The sequence below is a fragment of the Procambarus clarkii genome, chromosome 11, assembly GCF_040958095.1.
Source record: "Procambarus clarkii isolate CNS0578487 chromosome 11, FALCON_Pclarkii_2.0, whole genome shotgun sequence".
In the NCBI taxonomy this organism is placed as follows: Eukaryota; Metazoa; Arthropoda; class Malacostraca; order Decapoda; family Cambaridae; genus Procambarus; species Procambarus clarkii.
The window spans coordinates 19,110,273-19,131,171 of record NC_091160.1 but is presented as its reverse complement, the minus strand read 5'-3'; the positions used below and the strand labels follow the sequence as shown (position 1 = coordinate 19,131,171).

The 20,899-nt window shown below is 45.2% G+C and overlaps 2 protein-coding genes across 5 annotated transcripts in view; both read right to left on the bottom strand.

The window, feature by feature from the left end:
* The window catches only part of LOC123758389 (ras-like GTP-binding protein RhoL), a 179,258-nt gene that overhangs the window by 152,926 nt on the left and 5,433 nt on the right, over positions 1-20,899 (bottom strand). The window lies entirely within an intron of this gene.
* LOC138363577 (adventurous-gliding motility protein Z-like) lies at positions 7,367-15,055 on the bottom strand. The gene is made up of 4 exons (XM_069322935.1): positions 15,017-15,055; positions 14,746-14,930; positions 14,102-14,414; positions 7,367-8,794 (listed from the first exon to the last, which is right to left on the bottom strand). Exons 1-4 carry the CDS (start codon positions 15,053-15,055, stop codon positions 7,367-7,369), a joined length of 1,965 nt encoding a protein of 654 aa, XP_069179036.1.

Here is a 20,899-nt window from a genome sequence, read left to right as displayed (position 1 = left end):
GCAGAAGTCCATCGATACTTCCGTCCATGGTGCAGCAGGTAGTGGTGAAGGTTGTAGAGGTGTTGGTCTTGAAGTATCCACTGCAGCTTGGCAAGGGACACAGGCATCATGCATGTCCTTTGCTTGACAATCAATGCCAGGAAACCACACCTTTTCTCGTAGCAGCTGTTTGGTCCTAACAAGACCTTGGTGTCCTTGATGTGCAAGCTTCAGAGCACGTTGCTGGAGAACAGCTGGAATGACGATACGAGTACCTCGCAGCACGGTGTCGCGTTGTTGCGTAACACTTAATTCTGTCTGGATGCGTTCAAGTGCTTTGAATGCATCTTGTCAACTCCTGAGGGTGGGATGCGTGGAAACTTTTTCTTAGTCAATGCATCCACTGTTGCTTGCAGAGTTGGGTCCTCTAGGGTTGCAGTACGGATTTCATCAAGAGTAAGAGCCTTAGGGACTGCATCACAGGTTACAGAGTGTACATATTCCTCGGCAACTTGCTGATGCTTGGTGATGGTGAAACTGTTGGCAGGATGTCGACTGATGTAATCAGCGGGATTGCCTGCACCCGGCTTGTATTTCACCGTAAAGTTGTATGGTTGCAGACGAAGAGCCCATCTCTCAATGCGAGCTGGTGGTTTGGACTTTGGATTATTGAAGATGGTCTCCAACGGTTTGTGGTCAGTGACTATCGTGGTGAAGGGTGCACCAAGCAGATACACATTGAAGTGTTCATAGCCCCATACAAGAGCAAGAGCTTCCTTCTCTGTCTGACTGTATCGTTGCTCAACATCTGTGTGAGAACGGCTGGCGTAGGCAATTACTACTCTGAAATCTGGTTAACCAGGTTTGTGTTGGACTAAAACAGCACCTAAACCAACAGGACTAGCATCCACCGTTAACTCAGTGTCCATTGATGGATCAAAATACGCAGCAGTCGCATTCTCTACTAGTGCATCTTTCACAGCATCAAATGTATTTTGCTTGATATTGCTCCAGTACCATGATGCATTTTTCTTCAGGAGCTCACGTAGAGGCTTCGTAATGGTAGCAAAATCTGGAATGAAGCGAGAACAGTAGTTTGCCATTCCCAAAAAACTATGTACTTCAGTGGACGTTGAAGGAGGTGCAGCATTCTTGATATCTGCAACTTTCTTAGGATCTGGAGACAGACCTTTGTCACTAAGTACATGTCCAAAGAATTCAATTTTATGTTGATTGAACTCACACTTTGCTCGGCTTAGCGTCAAATTCTTTTCCCGTAAGCGTTGCAATGTTGCACGAACAGCTTTGTCATGTTCAGCTTGGGTACGGCCATAATCAATGATGTCATCAGACATGTTGTCAGCATTAGGTATATCTTGCAATACCTGGCTGATGATGTGCTGGAATACCTCAGCAGCACTGTTGATACCAAAACTCAGGCGCTTGTACCTATACAGACCTCGATGTGTCGTAAACGTTGTGATGAAGCGACTCTCATCATCAAGTTCAAGCTGATGATAGGCCCTTGTTTAAATTTAACTTGTTAAATACAGTTGCACAATTCAAGCGGTTGATCATATCATCTACAGTGGGTGTAGGATGGCGTTCACGCATTATTGCCTTGTTGGGAACACGCATGTCTACACAAATGCGTATCTCATCTGGATTCTTCGGCTGTGGTGGAGTGACAATTGGGCTTACCCATGGTGTTGGGCCTGTTACTGGTTCAATGATATCTAGCTCCATCAGCCTATCCAGTTCGGCATTGACTTTCTTGCGAGTATGGAATGGTTGTCGGCGATGTGGTTGGGCAACTGGAATTACATCTGGGTTGATATGCAGATGTTACTTTGCTATCAGTATAACAACCTATGGATTCAAATCGATCAGAAAATTCAGCAACAATACCATCAACATTGTTTGCAGATTCCACTGGTACAGCATTAAAAAGCTGAAGTAGCCCCAATTTGGTTGAAGTCTTGTAACTGAGTAAAGACTCCTTTGCATTTCTAACAACATGGAATGTAGTAATGAGCATTGCACTCTTTGACTTAATCTCTGCAGTGAAAGTTCCAATCACTGGCAAGGCTACCTTTGAAGCATAGGCAGTGGCTTTACCATTGTAGTTTTCAAGCTTTGGGAACTGTTTTTTAAATTTTTCATAGTGGCACTCAGCAATGGTGTCAGTGTTTGATCCAGTGTCAATGAGAACTTTGAGACAAATACCAGCAATGTATACTATAGTCTCTGGGTTGTTTGGAAGATCATTCCATTCTGTGATTGATTGTACCCCATAAGTATAATCACATTCACTGTCATCTGAGACTGGTTGTAATTGAATGTTGTTTTCTACATTATTAACATTCTGGGTGTGAGGTGCAATATTGTGTTTGCCACCTCCACACCTATGACCTGATCCTCGTACAGTGCTTTTATTCACTGACTGTGGTTTCTTTAGTGCGGAACGACACCTAGCACCAAAATGACCTAGTTTTCCACACTCATAGCACTTCTTACCTTGAGCTGGACAAACATTATCTTGGTGTGGGTAGTCTCCTCCACAATTGTATCATTTATTGTTGACACCCTCTGATGTGGGTCGTTGTGACTGCTTGAGTCTTGTTCCTTGACCCCATTTGTGATGTGGTTCTCGGTTCAATTTACTGTTAGGTTTGCCATGATATCTTCTTTGATCACGGTGTCCTCACTGAACCTTACGTACCTCATCACTGTTAGTAACAGTGGCAGCACCGTTATTGGCACTGCACTCCATGACACGAGCATCACGTGCAGCATCTTCCATTCGACGAGCAATATCCAGTATCTTGGTAAGAGAACTTTCATCATCAACAAGTTCTAGAGCTCTTCGACGGAGACGTGTAGATGTGCATGTTTCAATTATTTGCTGTTTGATTTCTTTGTCAACATCAGCAAACTCACAATGGGCTGCTAAACCCTGCAGACGTGTGTGGTATTGATCCACAGTTTCATTAGAGAGTTGTCTGGCTCTCCTGAAATGCATAATTTCCATTGCAGTGTTTTGCCTTGGTTTGAAATGCTCTGTTAGTTTGGCTTTGGCAGTGTCATAATCTTTGGCACCACCAGTGTCTTTCAGTGTGTCAAAGATGTCACAAACTCTATCACCTGCATAATGAAGTAGAAAGGCACGCTTTCTTTCAGCACTTTTGATGTCTGAAACTATCAAAAAATTTTCAAACCTTTTAAGCCATTTGATCCACCTCTGTGACAGGTTTGTCTGGTCACAGTCAGGATCAAATGTAGGAAACTGAGGTATATTTGCCATTTTTACTATATAAATGTAAACTTATCACTTAAATGTTCCTCAGAATACTAAACACTTACTGAACTGTATATGTTAGTTAGAATTCACTGTAATTACTTAAATTTTGCAAAGCACACAAGCATTTTAATGCAAAAGTTCACAGCAGAGCACAATATAGCAGCAACTGACTTCTTACCTAACCCTGTATATATGTGTTGTTCCTGTTCACAGCAGCACAGCAGTTGTCAGAAGTTGGCACAGCAGTAGTTAGCAGTTGGTACAGCAGTTGGCAGCAGTTAGTACAGCAGTTGTCACAGCAGTCAGTTCACAGCGTGAAGAATTGTATCACATAGCGCGTTTCGTATACAAAACATCGGTTTTGTATACAGCATCAAAGCGTCATTTCGTACACGGCTTCGGCACACATGGATCGCAGATTCCTCAGTACACAGCTTGTCAGTACATAGCATTGGTTAGCACATAGCATTGGTTAGCACACAGCATTGGTTAGCACACAGCATTGGTAAGCACGCAGTATCAGGTATGGTGCTCACAGACAGCACAACTTCCCTCCTCCTCCGGGGGCGAGACAGCATTTTCTCCTTATGTTTTAAGCTGAACAAATACCTGCGTTCACAGTTCATCCTCGTCGCCAGTGTTCTGTTGTGTGTTACTGAGGAAGTCTTGGTTGTAGGGTTGATATAAAGCCATTGCTTGGTTACTGACTTTAATACTTATAAACGATTACATGACTAGTAGCTTCCAAGCTTGGCGGGCGTCCTGTACTGCTCTTGTTTACCTCCCTTGGCGTCTGAGCCACCGCACATAGAAAACGGATGGTACCGTTTTCTGTGAACATGACAAATATATATATATATATATATATATATATATATATATATATATATATATATATATATATATATATATATATATATGTCATACCTAGTAGCCAGAACGCACTTCTCAGCCTACTATGCAAGGCCCGATTTGCCTAATAAGCCAAGTTTTCATGAATTAATATGTTTTCTCTAATTTTTTACTTATGAAATGATAAAGCTACCCATTTCATTATGTATGAGGTCAATTTTTTTTTTATTGTAATGAAAATTAACGTAGATATATGACCGAACCTAACCAACCCTACCTAACCCAGTGAAAATATGAATGGAAGTAACTGGAGAAGGTCTATTGGCCCATACTTCCTCCTGCTGCTTCCATATTGGTTCTTGGTCTTGAAGTAGATAGAATATAGTTGTGCATTAATTGGCTGTTGATTGCTGGTGTTGACTTCTTGATGTGTAAGTGCCTCGCAGATGTCAAGCCGCCTGCTATCGCTGTATCTATCGATGATTTCTGTGTTGTTTGCTAAGATTTCTCTGGTGATGGTTTGTTTGTGGGAAGAGATTATATGTTCCTTAATGGAGCCCTGTTGCTTATGCATCGTTAAACGCCTGGAAAGAGATGTTGTTGTCTTGCCTATATACTGAGTTTTTTGAGGCTTACAGTCCCCAAGAGGGCATTTGAAGGCATAGACGACGTTGGTGTCTTTTAAAGCGTTCTGCTATGTGTCTGGAGAGATTCTCATGAGTAGGCTTATCATTTTTTTGGTTTTATAGTAAATCGTCAGTTGTATCTTCTGATTTTTGTCTGTAAGGATAACGTTTCTATTAACAATATCTTTCAGGACCCTTTCCTCCGTTTTATGAGCTGTGGAAAAGAAGCTAGTCAACAACGGCTTCTCCAATGGTTTCGTTGAAGACATCATAAGAAGGAAAGTGAAACGCCATGCAACCTCTGAAGAGACAACTAACACAACACCTATACTCCCTATTAGACTATTTTACAGGAACTTCTTTTTGACTGCTCATAAGACGGAGGAAAGGGTCCTGAAAGAAATTGTTAATAGGAACGTCATCCCTACAGACAAAAATCAGAAAATACAGTTGATAAATTATTGTAAAACCAAAAAAACGGCTAATCTACTCATGAAAAACTCGCCAGACACCAAGCAGAACGTTCTGAAGGAGACCAACGTCGTCTATGCCTTTGAATGCCCACTTGGGGACTGTAAGCCCCAAAGAACTCAGTATATAGGCAAGTCAACAACGTCTCTTTCCAGGCGACTTACTATGCATAAGCAACAGGTAGTTATCAAGGAACACATAATCTCTTCTCACAATCCAGACCATCACCAGAGAAATCTTAACAAACAACACAGAAATCATCGATAGGTACGGCGATATCAGGCGGCTTGACATGAGCGAGGCATTACACATCAAAAAGTCAACACCAGCAATCAACAGCCAATTAATGCACAACTATATTCTACCTACTTCAAGACCCCGAACTAATATGGAAGCAGCAGGAGGAAGTATGGGGCAATAGACCTTCTGCAGTTACTTCCATTCATATGTTCACTTATCCAATTTATACCCATTGTTTCGTGCACTGTCTTGTGTGTGTCACCTCACCCAAAACTTTTGTACTATATCACCTCATCCAATAGAGTATAAGTACGAAGAATTTGTGTGTAATTTAAGTCTTTGAAAATGTAATATGAATTACGAAACACGTTAAGGCGTTAGACAATTAAAAAATGAATTTTGGAGAATTGTTATTTTTATTACCACCGATGGTGAAGAAAAACATAAGAAATATTGAGAAGATTCGTGTTAGAATTATTAATCTTGTCTTTTCGGTCATATATATATATATATATATATATATATATATATATATATATATATATATATATATATATATATATATATATATATATATATATATATATATATATGACCGAAAAGACAAGATTAATACGCATCCTGTAGATACGCAACTGGTATCTACAGGATACCAATTAAGGCATCCTGAAGATACCAGTTGCATTGCTCCTGGCAGTATGGGTTCGAGTCACTTCTGGGGTGTGAGTTTTCAGTCGCATATAGTCCTGGGGACCATTCAGGCTTGTTCGCATTTGTGTTCCTCACGTGTGCCCCAAAGAATGTGGTGATTTGATAAAATGCTATGCCCAAGATTACCATCCGAGTGCCGGCGGGGAAGTGGTTCTTCCTGTTTGTCCGGTCATGATGGTGAAGCGGATTAAGGCGTCCTGTAGACACCAGTTGCGTTGGTCCTGGCAGTATGGGTTCGAATCACTTCTGGGGTGTGAGTTTTCAGTCGCATATAGTCCTGGGGACCATTCAGGCTTATTTGCATATATATATATATATATATATATATATATATATATATATATATATATATATATATATATATATATATATATATATATATATATATATATATATATATATATATGTCGTACCTAGTAGCCAGAACGCACTTCTCAGCCTACTATGCAAGGCCCGATTTGCCTAATAAGCCAAGTTTTCCTGAATTAATTTATTTTCTCTATTTTTTTTCTTATGAAATGATAAAGCTACCCATTTCATTATGTATGAAGTCAATTTTTTTTATTGGAGTTAAAATTAACGTAGATATATAACCGAACCTAACCAACCCTACCTAACCTAACCAACCCCACCTAAAATAACCTATCTTTATAGGTTAGGTTAGGTTAGGTTGCAGAAAAAGTTAGGTTAGGTTAGGTTAGGTAGCTTAAGTAGCCAAAAACAATTAATTCATGAAAACTTGGCTTATTAGGCAAATCGGGCCTTGCATAGTAGGCTGAGAAGTGCATTCTGGCTACTAGGTACGACATATATATATATATATATATATATATATATATATATATATATATATATATATATATATATATATATATATATATCGTACCTACTAGTCAGAACGCGCTTCTTGGCCTACTATGCAAGGCCCGATTTGCCTAATAGGCCGACCGATTTTCTTTGTTTCCCCAAAAAATTTCTAATGGGTTTATTTGAATTATTATTATTAAATTATATTATTAACATAAATAATTGACTTTAGTAAATAAGTTATGTTAGTTTAGGTTAGGTTAAGATCGGTTAGGTTAGGTGAGGTAGAGTGGGTTAGGTGAGGTCATATATCTACTTTAGTTTTAACTCAAATTTAAACAAATTACCTTATACATAGGTAATGTATAAGGTAATTTGTTTAAATTAGAGCCAGCCCTCGACAGAGCCAGTCTAGGGCTGCCTCTGTCTTGTCGAGGGCTGCCTCTGTCTTGTCGAGGGCTGCCTCTGTCTTGTCGAGGGCTGCCTCTGTCTTGTCGAGGGCTGCCTCTGTCTTGTCGAGGGCTGCCTCTGTCTTGTCGAGGGCTGCCTCTGTCTTGTCGAGGGCTGCCTCTGTCTTGTCGAGGGCTGCCTCTGTCTTGTCGAGGGCTGCCTCTGTCTTGTCGAGGGCTGCCTCTGTCTTGTCGAGGGCTGCCTCTGTCTTGTCGAGGGCTGCCTCTGTCTTGTCGAGGGCTGCCTCTGTCTTGTCGAGGGCTGCCTCTGTCTTGTCGAGGGCTGCATCTGTCTTGTCGAGGGCTGCCTCTGTCTTGTCGAGGGCTGCCTCTGTCTTGTCGAGGGCTGCCTCTGTCTTGTCGAGGGCTGCCTCTGTCTTGTCGAGGGCTGCCTCTGTCTTGTCGAGGGCTGCCTCTGTCTTGTCGAGGGCTGCCTCTGTCTTGTCGAGGGCTGCCTCTGTCTTGTCGAGGGCTGCCTCTGTCTTGTCGAGGGCTGCCTCTGTCTTGTCGAGGGCTGCCTCTGTCTTGTCGAGGGCTGCCTCTGTCTTGTCGAGGGCTGCCTCTGTCTTGTCGAGGGCTGCCTCTGTCTTGTCGAGGGCTGCCTCTGTCTTGTCGAGGGCTGCCTTTGTCTTGTCGAGGGCTGCCTCTGTCTTGTCGAGGGCTGCCTCTGTCTTGTCGAGGGCTGGCTCTGTCTTGTCGAGGGCTGCCTCTGTCTTGTCGAGGGCTGGCTCTGTCTTGTCGAGGGCTGCCTCTGTCTTGTCGAGGGCTGCCTTTGTCTTGTCGAGGGCTGCCTCTGTCTTGTCGAGGGCTGCCTCTGTCTTGTCGAGGGCTGCCTCTGTCTTGTCGAGGGCTGCCTCTGTCTTGTCGAGGGCTGCCTCTGTCTTGTCGAGGGCTGCCTCTGTCTTGTCGAGGGCTGCCTCTGTCTTGTCGAGGGCTGCCTCTGTCTTGTCGAGGGCTGCCTCTGTCTTGTCGAGGGCTGCCTCTGTCTTGTCGAGGGCTGCCTCTGTCTTGTCGAGGGCTGCCTCTGTCTTGTCGAGGGCTGCCTCTGTCTTGTCGAGGGCTGCCTTTGTCTTGTCGAGGGCTGCCTCTGTCTTGTCGAGGGCTGCCTCTGTCTTGTCGAGGGCTGGCTCTGTCTTGTCGAGGGCTGCCTCTGTCTTGTCGAGGGCTGGCTCTGTCTTGTCGAGGGCTGCCTCTGTCTTGTCGAGGGCTGCCTTTGTCTTGTCGAGGGCTGCCTCTGTCTTGTCGAGGGCTGCCTCTGTCTTGTCGAGGGCTGCCTCTGTCTTGTCGAGGGCTGCCTTTGTCTTGTCGAGGGCTGCCTCTGTCTTGTCGAGGGCTGCCTTTGTCTTGTCGGAAGTCTGCTGTCAGTGTCCATATTAGCAATGTTGGCTCCTGGTTACATCTGGAAAGGGGTGTCAACCAAAGAAAGTATCAAGTCTGAGCTAAAAAGAAGAAAGGTTTAGAATTAAATACTTGAGTAAGGCTTTTATGAAGTTGAAGCTCAGGAAAAGTTAAGAGTTAGAGTAATAGCTTTCCGGTAACTGTGGTAGGAATTGTTCCCGGACAGTCGACTGTTTCGGGGGACAGTAGTCTGCGTCTCTTCAACCTAAACTATTTCCTAGATTCTGAATTGCCATGGTTGCTGTTGTTTTAGATTCAGCAACTCTGAACAAAAAGTTGCCAGTAGCACGGGCTATGGTGAGCCCGTAGTGGACTTACCCGGCACATGAGCCCCGCTCATGTGCCGGGTAAGTCTTAAATAAATCTTATTAAATCTTGTACTTGTTAAATCTTGTACACTAATTTTGTACTAAATCTTATTAAATCTTATCTTGTAATCTGTACTTGGATGAAAAACGATTCTTAAATAAAACGAAGAAATATCATAACCTTATTAACTTATTAGTGATGTAATACTAATATTTTCCTGCCACGATCAACCGTCATCCACAAGCCATCATCTCATCTCTTTGCAGTCTCCGTGGTGTAGTGGTAAGACACTCGCCTGGCGTTCCGCGAGCGCTATGTCATGGGTTCGTATCCTGGCCGGGGAGGATTTACTGGGCGCAATTCCTTAACTGTATCCTCTGTTTAACGCAACAGTAAAATGTGTACTTGGATGAAAAAACGATTCTTCGCGGCAGGGGATCGTATTCCAGGGACCTGCCCGAAACACTACGCGTACTAGTGACTGTACAAGAATGTAACAACTCTTGTATATATCTAAAAAAAAAAAAAAAAAATCTTCCCTCTTCATCCTCTCTCCCTTCCCCCTTCATCCTCTCTCCCTTCCCCCTCATTCTCTCTCCCTTGCCCCTCATCCTCTCTCCCTTCCCCCTCATCCTCTCTCCCTTCCCCCTCATCCTCTCTCCCTTCCCCCCTCATCCTCTCTCCCTTCCCCCCTCATCCTCTCTCCCTTCCCCCCTCATCCTCTCTCCCTTCCCCCCCTCATCCTCTCTCCCTTCCCCCTCATCCTCTCTCCCTTCCCCCCTCATCCTCTCTCCCTTCCCCCTCATCTTCTCTCCCTTCCTCCCTCATCCTCTCTCCCTTCCCCCCTCATCCTCTCTCCCTTCCCCCTCATCCTCTCTCTCCCTTCCCCCCTCATCCTCTCTCCCTTCCCCCCTCATCCTCTTTCCCTTCCCCCTCATCCTCTCTCCCTATCCACCATTCCATATCCACTTGCAGAGGTGCCGGAGCGGCGCTTGATTATAAGAAAATATAACATTCATTAGCAGTAATAATTTGCAATAATATTTATTTTGCCTAAGTCCGTCCCTTGAAGAGTGTCCTGAGAGAGGACTGTGGCTTAACGTTTTCTGTTACATCAACTCCATCGGTAACTAAACAAGGCTGTAGACCATCACCTATTCATTGAATAATAGTTAAATAATTCATTGTGTCGGGGGGACAGGACGCCAGAGTGTATTCAAAACCGTTAGGCTTATATCAAGATCCTTCCCCCGCCCTAAGGCCGAATTACCAACACGACCAGGATGCAGCCCCACAACAAGCTGACTTACTCCTAAGTACCTACTGCCAGGTGAACAGAGGCATTTGGTGAAAGGAAACATGCCCTACCATATCTGTCCCGCCCAGGATTTGAACCAGGAATTCTCGATTGTGTGTCGAGAACGAACTACAATACTATAGGTAATACACTATTCTATATCAATATATTTCATTCAAAACATCAATGGAATCAAGTACACCTCACTGGATGGGTAAATGGGGTCCACTACTACCCACGGGATGGGTATGGGGTCAACTACCACCCCAAGGGATGGGTATGGGGTCAACTACCATCCTCGGGATGGGTATGGGGTCACCTACCACCCAAGGGATGGGTATATGGGGTCCACTACTACCCACGGGATGGGTATGGGGTCAACTACCATCCTCGGGATGGGTATGGGGTCTACTACACCCACGGGATAGGTATGGGGTCCACTACCACCCAAGGGATGGGTATGGGGTCCACTACCACCCAAGGGATGGGTATGGGTCTACTACCACCCTCGGGATGGGTATGGGGTCCACTACCATCCAAGGGATGTTTATGGGGTCCACTACCACCCAAGGGATGGGTATGGGGTCAACTACCACCCAAGGGATGGGTATGGGTCTACTACCACCCACGGGATGGGTATGGGGTCCACTACCACCGACAGGATGGGAATGGGGTTCACTACCAACCCTCAGGATGGGTACGGGGTCAACTACCACCCACGGGATAGGTACGGGGTCAACTACCACCTATGAGATGGGTGTGGGGTCCACTACCACCCACGGGATGGGTATGGGGTCCACTAACACCCAAGGGATGGGTATGGGGTCAACTATTAACCACGGGATATGTATGGGGTCCACTACCACCCACAGGATAGGTATGGGGTCCACTACCGCCTTCAAGATGGGTATGGGGTCCACTATCTCCCACATGATAGGTATGGGGTCAACTACCACCCGCAGGATGGATATGGGGTCCACTATCTCCCACGGGATAGGTATGGTGTCCACTACCACCCACGGGATAGGTATGGTGTCCACTACCACCCACGGGATAGGTATGGTGTCCACTACCACCCACGGGATGGGTATGGGGTCCACTACCCCCCTCCCTCCCACAAGATGGGTATGGGGTCAACTACCAACCACGGGATACGTATGGGGTCCACTACCGCCCGCAGGATAGATATGGGGTCCACAATCACACAGGGGGATTTGGGTTCACTACCACATACTCTATATTCATCTATGTAAATAAAACTTGAATAGGTCGTTTGTACATAACCGCTAATCTCCGAAAGTTCTTCACCGATTGCTTTGAAATTTTCACTCAACGTTCCATTCGCATCCGAGCAGGTTTTTATATACAGACGTGACATATAGATGTCACGTCTGTGACGGTAAAAAAAAATGTTTTTTTTTTCTGAAAAACTGTTTTTTTTCAAGTGATTCATGTGAAATCTTCGAAACCTCTTTACCGATTGCTTTAAAATTTTGACACAATGTTGCATTCGAATAGGCGCGTCTTTTTATGTACCTACTATATAGATGCCACCCCTGTGACAACTAAAAATATGCGTTTTTGAAAAACAGCGCCATCTGTTGCACATAATAGCAACATGCACGCTATACTAAATATGTCACGAATTCTATTTCAGTGTTTCCGATTGCATTGATAAATTGAATTTTCATAGATTTTGATTTATTTTCATTTTGATTTAATTATTTTGTGTGAATTGCATTGGAATGGAGCTGTGTTGTTTACCATACCGTTCATTTCGTGAGTATAGTTTTTCTTTTATTTTTTCATATTTTCATTGAATTTTTTAACTCTTTTTCTTATATTTCATTGATGGAAACATCAGATCACTTGATGTTTTCAATTTTCTGATGGGAACCTCAGACCATTTGGGAAGGCATCGCACGAGGGAGTGGGGAATGGTGGGGAGGACGAGGGGACGGAAGCGGGAGATGGTGGGGAGGACGAGGGAACAAGGGAGGGGGTAATGGTGGGGAGGACGAGGGAACAAGGGAGGGGGTAATGGTGGGGAGGACGAGGGGACAAGGAAGGGGGTAATGGTGGGAAGGACGAGGGGACAAGGGAGGGGGTAATGGTGGGGAGGACGAGGGAACAAGGGAGGGGGTAATGGTGGGGAGGACGAGGGAACAAGGGAGGGGGTAATGGTGGGGAGGACGAGGGGACAAGGGAGGGGGTAATGGTGGGAAGGACGAGGGGACAAGGGAGGGGGTAATGGTGGGAAGGACGAGGGAACAAGGGAGGGGGTAATGGTGGGGAGGACGAGGGAACAAGGGAGGGGGTAATGGTGGGGAGGACGAGGGAACAAGGGAGGGGGTAATGGTGGGGAGGACGAGGGGACAAGGGAGGGGGTAATGGTGGGGAGGACGAGGGAACAAGGGAGGGGGTAATGGTGGGGAGGACGAGGGGACAAGGGAGGGGGTAATGGTGGGAAGGACGAGGGAACAAGGGAGGGGGTAATGGTGGGGAGGACGAGGGAACAAGGGAGGGGGTAATGGTGGGGAGGACGAGGGGACAAGGGAGGGGATAATGGTGGGGAGGACGAGGGGACAAGGGAGGGGGTAATGGTGGGGAGGACGAGGGGACAAGGGAGGGGGTAATGGTGGGAAGGACGAGGGGACAAGGGAGGGGATAATGGTGGGGAGGACGAGGGAACAAGGGAGGGGGTAATGGTGGGGAGGACGAGGGGACAAGGGAGGGGGTAATGGTGGGGAGGACGAGGGGACGGGTCTACACTTCACCTCCATCACTTACTGTGGTCATGTTACGACGTGTGACGGTGCTCATGTGGACTAGTGTACATAATAGTTTAGTCATATTTGTTTTTCTTGTTAAAAGAGTAATTATTCAGTTGACGCACCATTATAGTTCTTCCAGTAGAGTAACATAACTAATTTCCTGTGTTTTTGCCAAGTATTATTTCAGGAATTATTTTGTTGTTATGATTGAAGGTATAGTAATGTGTTTAATTTTTCTTGTTTGTTGTTTAATCCTGCAACTTTCACACCGCAAAGGCAAAGCAGCATTTATTTACTTTGTTTTGCTTTTGCTTTGGTGAAAACAAACGTGAATAGTACACAGGTCTAACTTTAAAGTTCCAAATGCCCTTGCTGGGACCAGAACCTCCACCCACTTCATGCAAAGCCGAGTGCTGTTGTACCACTGTACCACCACAGGTTTCTGAGCTTATTGGTCTCCATCATGTTTACATTTGAAACTGTGTATGGAATCTGCCTCCGGACACTGTCCTGCCTTAGTCTTGTTACTTTATCATAGAATTTCAACAGATTTGTTAGGCACGATTTCCCTTCCCTGAACCCATTTTAAGGTATATTTACATATTTTGACCAAACTACACAGTAGAAAGTGAAGGGACGACGACTTTTCGGTCCGTCTTGGATCATTCTCAAGTCGTTTTATTTGCATATATAATTCTCTCTAATTGTGAAACCAGTTTTAAAATGATTATTCTTTCAAGAACTTTTCAGGGGATGCTTGTCAGGGATATTGGTCTGTATATAAGTGGCTCTTCTCTATCTCCTTTCTTGAAAATTGGTACCACATTTGCCTTCTTCCAGCAAATGGGCAACTTTCCCTTCGTAAGTGGCTCATTTTAGATTTTTGCCAGAGGCACGCTGAGGGCCTGCGCTGCCTCTTTTAGTATCCACGGTGATACATTGTCTGGTCGAACTGCTGTAGTTTCATCCAGTGTTGTCAGTTGTTTCATTTCCTCCTCTGCTGTCACCTCTATATCAGATAATCTCTCATCTTGAGTCATCTCTTCTAACAATGGGAGCTGTTCCGGTTCGGTTGTGAACACTTCATGGAAACTGGCGTCCCACACCTCATAGATTTTCTTGTCACTTTCTGTATATGCCCATTCTGTTTTCCGTAGTCTTGTCACTTGGTCGTTCACTGTCTTTTTCCTTCTTATATTACTATGTAGTAATTTATTTTGTTATTTGATAGCAACATAATTTTCGTAATTGTTTCCGACACTTTCCTTATATTTATGTATTCGTTCCTGGCTCTGTTGACTCTATTCCTGTTTTTCTCTGTCATTTGTCCTCTGTACTATTTCCACTCCCTACTGCTTCTCATTTTTTATTCTTGACCCTGACTATTAAACCATGGGGTTTTATATTCCCTCCTACGTTTTCCTTACTCTTGATATGAACCTCTCTTCGCCATTCCTTGCTTCTCCATTTTACAATGTCCATCATTCTGAATTATTCATTGTACGTTTTTCTTTTAAGTTCTTCCTCTCACTGTACATCTTCCTGATATTCTCTTATCCTCAGGTAATCCGCTTTCCAATAGTCAACTCTGCTTTCCCAGACATCTTGTCCTGTCATCACAGTTTTAAGTTCAATGAAATAGTCAAACAGTAGGAGACAATGATCGCTGGCTCCTAGTAGTATTTCGTGTTCCAAGTTCTCGATGTCTTCCTCGTTCTGAGTGAAGATCAGGTTTAATTGGTTCAGTGAATCCCTTTCTCTTTTTCTTGTGTTTTTCTACACACGTTGTGTTAGGGAGTTACTTTCACTGATTTTGCTCCCAACGATTTCATCTCCACCATGGTGATTCTCGATTCCTACTCAATCTCTCAGTTATTTATGTCCCCTATAACGAGCAGTTTTACTCTCACTCTGTGAGCTGTTGGTGCTGCCCTGTGCAGTTCATTTATACATGCCTTGTTGGTGTCATTATAATCCTGTCTTGGTCTTTTGCTGTTTGGTGGGGATTGCAGATTACAAACAAAACTAAAAAACATCCTCTTCTCATCTTTTTCAGAGTTCAGAGTCACAAGTATTGAGCGTGTATATCCGTTAGTTTTTCGATTTTCCAGTTACTTAAGCTTCAATTTCCACTTTATTAGGATGCAAGGGGTAGCTATCAGGTGAAAACTCCAAACCATTACAACTATATATATCATTGGGAAGGGGTCAGAATGAGGATTTGGGATGGGATGGGGGGGGGGGAGGAAGGACTGTTGTCCAATCACTTGGATGGTCGGGAATTGAACTCCGACCTGCACGAAGCGAGACCGTCGCTCCACCATTCAGCACAAGTGGTTGGGTGCTCTTTATTGGGAGTGCCACATACTCCCACTTCCTGTCTCCTAGACCTTTCTCTCTCCTTATCACTTGGTATCCCAATGGAAAAATTGCATCAAGATCATATCAATTATTTTTGTTTCCTCTATTGCAATTATGTTTCGGTTTCACCAACCCTTTTTTTATTTCCTCTGCTTTATTTGATACCCCATCTTCATTGGTTTGTCATACCATGAGGCTCTTCTTAGACACTCTGTTACCAGAGTTCACATAGCTCCTCTGCCTATTTGGTTCCCTTGGTGTGTGCTGCAAGTGACAGGTAGATGCTGTCCAACCTGCAATAAGGGTTGTGAGGTGGCAAGCGACAGGTAATAGGAAGGAGGGTGAAAGGCAGAGGAGCTCTGGGAAACAGGGGTCTTGAGGGCAGAGTGTGGGGGGGGGGGTATTAAGAGCAGGGGTGGGGTTTAGCGTACAAGGGGGGGCTGGGGAGGAGAGTGGGGTGACAGAAAGGGGGTTTAAAGATAGTGAAGAAGTGAGGGGAGAGAGTCTGAGGGGTCATAGGGGAGGCGGGGTGCAAGGGAGGTGAGGAATATGGGGGAGGGCAGAGGGGTGGTGAGGGGCAGTAAAGGGTGAGGCTGAGAGAAGGTAGAGTATTGAGGGCTGTGTGGGTCCTGGGTAGAGGTTGAGGGCCGAAAGGGTGAGGTGAAGCAGACGGATACGGGGCAGATGGGGGGATGGGGGAGAGCAAGGAGAGTTGATGAGAGGGGAAGGAAGGGGCAGGAGGTTGATGGAGGGCTACTAGAGATGGGAGGGCTGAATTGTGGTGGGTGTGGGTTGGGGAGAAGTGTGAGGGGGGGGGGGGGAGTGGGAGGGGGGGAGGGGGGGGGAAAGGGGGGGGGATCAGGTCACAGAGGGGCCTACCATGTGACCAGGTCGCCCTAACTAAAGCTCCTGCTGTTCTTGTTCAGTCAAGTATATTCCAATAAACACATTGTATTAATAGCCTTCGCTGCCCCTTAGTAAAAGTGTTGTGTTTCAATAGGTAATCCACTGCCTCTTCCTTAGACAACTGCACCAGAAAAGGCCTACTTCTGGCACTATTATAAGACCCAATTCGGTGGCTTAATTCAATTTCACTACCTGCCATCTCAGCATTATTATCTCCTAAATATCTCACCTAGTTTTAACTTTTAAATTTGTATTCTACAATTCTATAATGGTTTGATGGTGCCTTTGCCTCAAGTAATCCATGGATTATAATTGACCGCTTCCTCTGTGATTCTCTATCATGCTGGCTCTTACCACAATTTATTGCATCCCTTACTGATTATGTATCTTTCCCTTGCTTGTCGTTTCTCATTTTATCATTTGCATTATCCCATATAAGAGCCGTTTTCTGAAGTTGCTTCTCCAATTTCTGGAGTCTATTCTCATTTCCAGCTGTCAATTTACTGTTATTGAGTGAGAGAGAGTGTGTATGTGTGTGTGTGTGTGTGTGTGTGTGTGTGTGTGTGTGTGTGTGTGTGTGTGTGTGTGTGTGTGTGTGTGTACTCACCTAGTTGTACTCACCTAGTTGTGTTTGCGGGGGTTGAGCTCTGGCTCTTTGGTCCCGCCTCTCAACCGTCAATCAACAGGTGTACAGATTCCTGAGCCTATCGGGCTCTGTCATATCTACACTTGAAACTGTGTATGGAGTGAGCCTCCACCACATCACCCCCTAATGCATTCCATTTGTCAACTACTCTGACACTAAAAAAGTTCTTTCTAATATCTCTGTGGCTCATTTGGGCACTCAGTTTCCACCTGTGTCCCCTTGTGCGTGTTCCCCTTGTGTTAAATAGACTGTCTTTGTCTACCCTATCAATCCCCTTCAGAATCTTGAATGTGGTGATCATGTCCCCCCTAACTCTTCTGTCTTCCAGCGAAGTGAGGTTTAATTCCCGTAGTCTCTCCTCGTAGCTCATACCTCTCAGCTCGGGTACTAGTCTGGTGGCAAACCTTTGAACCTTTTCCAGTTTAGTCTTATCCTTGACTAGATATGGACTCCATGCTGGGGCTGCATACTCCAGGATTGGCCTGACATATGTGGTATACAAAGTTCTGAATGATTCTTTACACAAGTTTCTGAATGCCGTTCGTATGTTGGCCAGCCTGGCATATGCCGCTGATGTTATCCGCTTGATATGTGCTGCAGGAGACAGGTCTGGCGTGATATCAACCCCCAAGTCTTTTTCCTTCTCTGACTCCTGAAGAATTTCCTCTCCCAGATGATACCTTGTATCTGGCCTCCTGCTCCCTACACCTATCTTCATTACATTACATTTGGTTGGGTTAAACTCTAACAACCATTTGTTCGACCATTCCTTCAGCTTGTCTAGGTCTTCTTGAAGCCTCAAACAGTCCTCTTCTGTTTTAATCCTTCTCATAATTTTAGCATCGTCCGCAAACATTGAGAGAAATGAATCGATACCCTCCGGGAGATCATTTACATATATCAGAAACAAGATAGGACCGAGTACAGAGCCCTGTGGGACTCCACTGGTGACTTCACGCCAATCGGAGGTCTCACCCCTCACCGTAACTCTCTGCTTCCTATTGCTTAGATACTCCCTTATCCACTGGAGCACCTTACCAGCTACACCTGCCTGTCTCTCCAGCTTATGTACCAGCCTCTTATGCGGTACTGTGTCAAAGGCTTTCCGACAATCCAAGAAAATGCAGTCCGCCCAGCCCTCTCTTTCTTGCTTAATCTGTGTCACCTGATCGTAGAATTCTATCAAGCCTGTAAGGCAAGATTTACCCTCCCTGAATCCATGTTGGCGATTTGTCACGAAGTCCCTTCTCTCCAGATGTGTTACCAGGTTTTTTCTCACGATCTTCTCCATCACCTTGCATGGTATACAAGTCAAGGACACTGGCCTGTAGTTCAGTGCCTCTTGTCTGTCGCCCTTTTTGTATATTGGGACCACATTCGCCGTCTTCCATATTTCTGGTAGGTCTCCCGTCTCTAGTGATTTACTATACACTATGGAGAGTGGCAAGCAAAGTGCCTCTGCACACTCTTTCAGTACCCATGGTGAGATCCCATCTGGACCAACCGCCTTTCTAACATCCAGATCCAGCAGGTGTCTCTTGACCTCCTCTCTCGTAATTTCGAACTCCTCCAAGGCCGCCTGGTTTACCTCCCTTTCTTCTAGCACAGTGACCTCACCCTGTTCTATTGTGAAGACCTCCTGGAACCTCTTGTTGAGTTCCTCACACACCTCTCTGTCATTCTCTGTATACCTGTCCTCGCCTGTTCTAAGTTTCAATACCTGTTCTTTCACTGTTGTTTTCCTTCTGATGTGACTGTGGAGTAGCTTTGGTTCGGTCTTGGCTTTGTTTGCTATATCATTTTCAAAATTTTTCTCTGCTTCTCTTCTCACCCTGACGTACTCATTCCTGGTTCTCTGGTATCTCTCCCTGCTTTCTGGTGTTCTGTTATTCCGGAAGTTCCTCCACGCCTTTTTGTTCAGTTTCTTCGCTTCCATACATGCCCTATTATACCATGGATTCTTCTGTTGCTTCTCGGATTTTTCCCTTTGGGCCGGGATGAACCTGTTTACTGCCTCCTGACACTTTTGGGTAACATAGTCCATCATACCCTGTACAGACTTGTCTCTGAGGTCTGTGTCCCAAGGTATGTGTGTGTGTGTGTGTGTGTGTGTGTGTGTGTGTGTGTGTGTGTGTGTGTGTGTGTGTACTCGCCTAATTGTACTCACCTAATTGTGCTTGCGGGGGTTGAGCTCTGGCTCTTTGGTCCCGCCTCTCAACCGTCAAGTCAACTGGTGTACAGATTCCTGAGCCTACTGGGCTCTATCATATCTACATTTGAAACTGTGTATGGAGTCAGCCTCCACCACATCACTTCCTAGTGCATTCCATTTACTAACTACTCTGACACTGAAAAAGTTCTTTCTAACGTCTCTGTGGCTCATTTGGGTACTCAGCTTCCACCTGTGTCCCCTTGTTCGCGTCCCACCAGTGTTGAATAGTTCATCCTTGTTTACCCGGTCGATTCCCCTGAGGATTTTGTAGGTTGTGATCATGTCCCCCCTTACTCTTCTGTCTTCCAGTGTCGTGAGGTGCATTTCCCGCAGCCTTTCCTCATAACTCATGCCTCTTAGTTCTGGGACTAGTCTAGTAGCATACCTTTGGACTTTTTCCAGCTTTGTCTTGTGCTTGACAAGGTACGGGCTCCATGCTGGGGCCGCATACTCCAGGATTGGTCTTACATATGTGGTGTACAAGATTCTGAATGATTCCTTACACAGGTTCCTGAACGCCGTTCTGATGTTAGCCAGCCTCGCATATGCCGCAGACGTTATTCTCTTTATGTGGGCTTCAGGAGACAGGTTTGGTGTGATATCAACTCCTAGATCTTTCTCTCTGTCTGTTTCAATAAGTACTTCATCTCCTATTCTGTATCCTGTGCCTGGCCTCCTGTTTCCACTGCCTAGTTTCATTACTTTGCATTTATTCGGGTTGAACTTCAACAGCCATTTGTTGGAGCATTCACTCAGTCTATCCAGGTCATCTTGTAGCCTCCTACTATCATCCTCTGTTTCAATCCTCCTCATAATTTTTGCATCGTCGGCAAACATTGAGAGGAACGAATCTATACCCTCTGGGAGATCATTTACATATACCAGAAACAGTATAGGTCCAAGGACTGACCCCTGCGGGACTCCACTTGTGACGTCTCGCCAATCTGAGACCTCACCCCTCACACAGACTCGTTGTCTCCTGTTGCTTAGGTACTCCTCTATCCACCGGAGTACCTTCCCTCTCACTCCAGCCTGCATCTCCAACTTTCGCACTAGCCTCTTGTGTGGCACTGTATCAAAGGCTTTCTGACAATCCAAAAATATGCAGTCTGCCCACCCTTCTCTTTCTTGCCTTATTTTTGTTGCCTGGTCGTAGAATTCAAGTAACCCTGTGAGGCAGGACCTGCCATCCCTGAACCCATGTTGATGCTGTGTTACAAAGTTACTTCGCTCCAGATGCTCCACTAGTTTTTCGCACAATCTTCTCCATCAGCTTGCATGGTATGCAGATTAGGGACACTGGCCTGTAGTTCAGTGCCTCCTGTCTATCCCCTTTCTTGTATATTGGGACTACGTTGGCTGCTTTCCAAATGTCTGGCAGTTCCCCTGTTGCCAGTGATTTGTTATACACTATGGAGAGTGGTAGGCACAGTTCGCTTGCTCCTTCCTTTAGAACCCAAGGGGAGATTCCATCTGGGCCTATAGCCTTCGTCACGTCCAACTCTAGTAAACACTTCCTTACTTCCCCACTGGTAATCTCAAACTCTTCCAGTGGTTCCT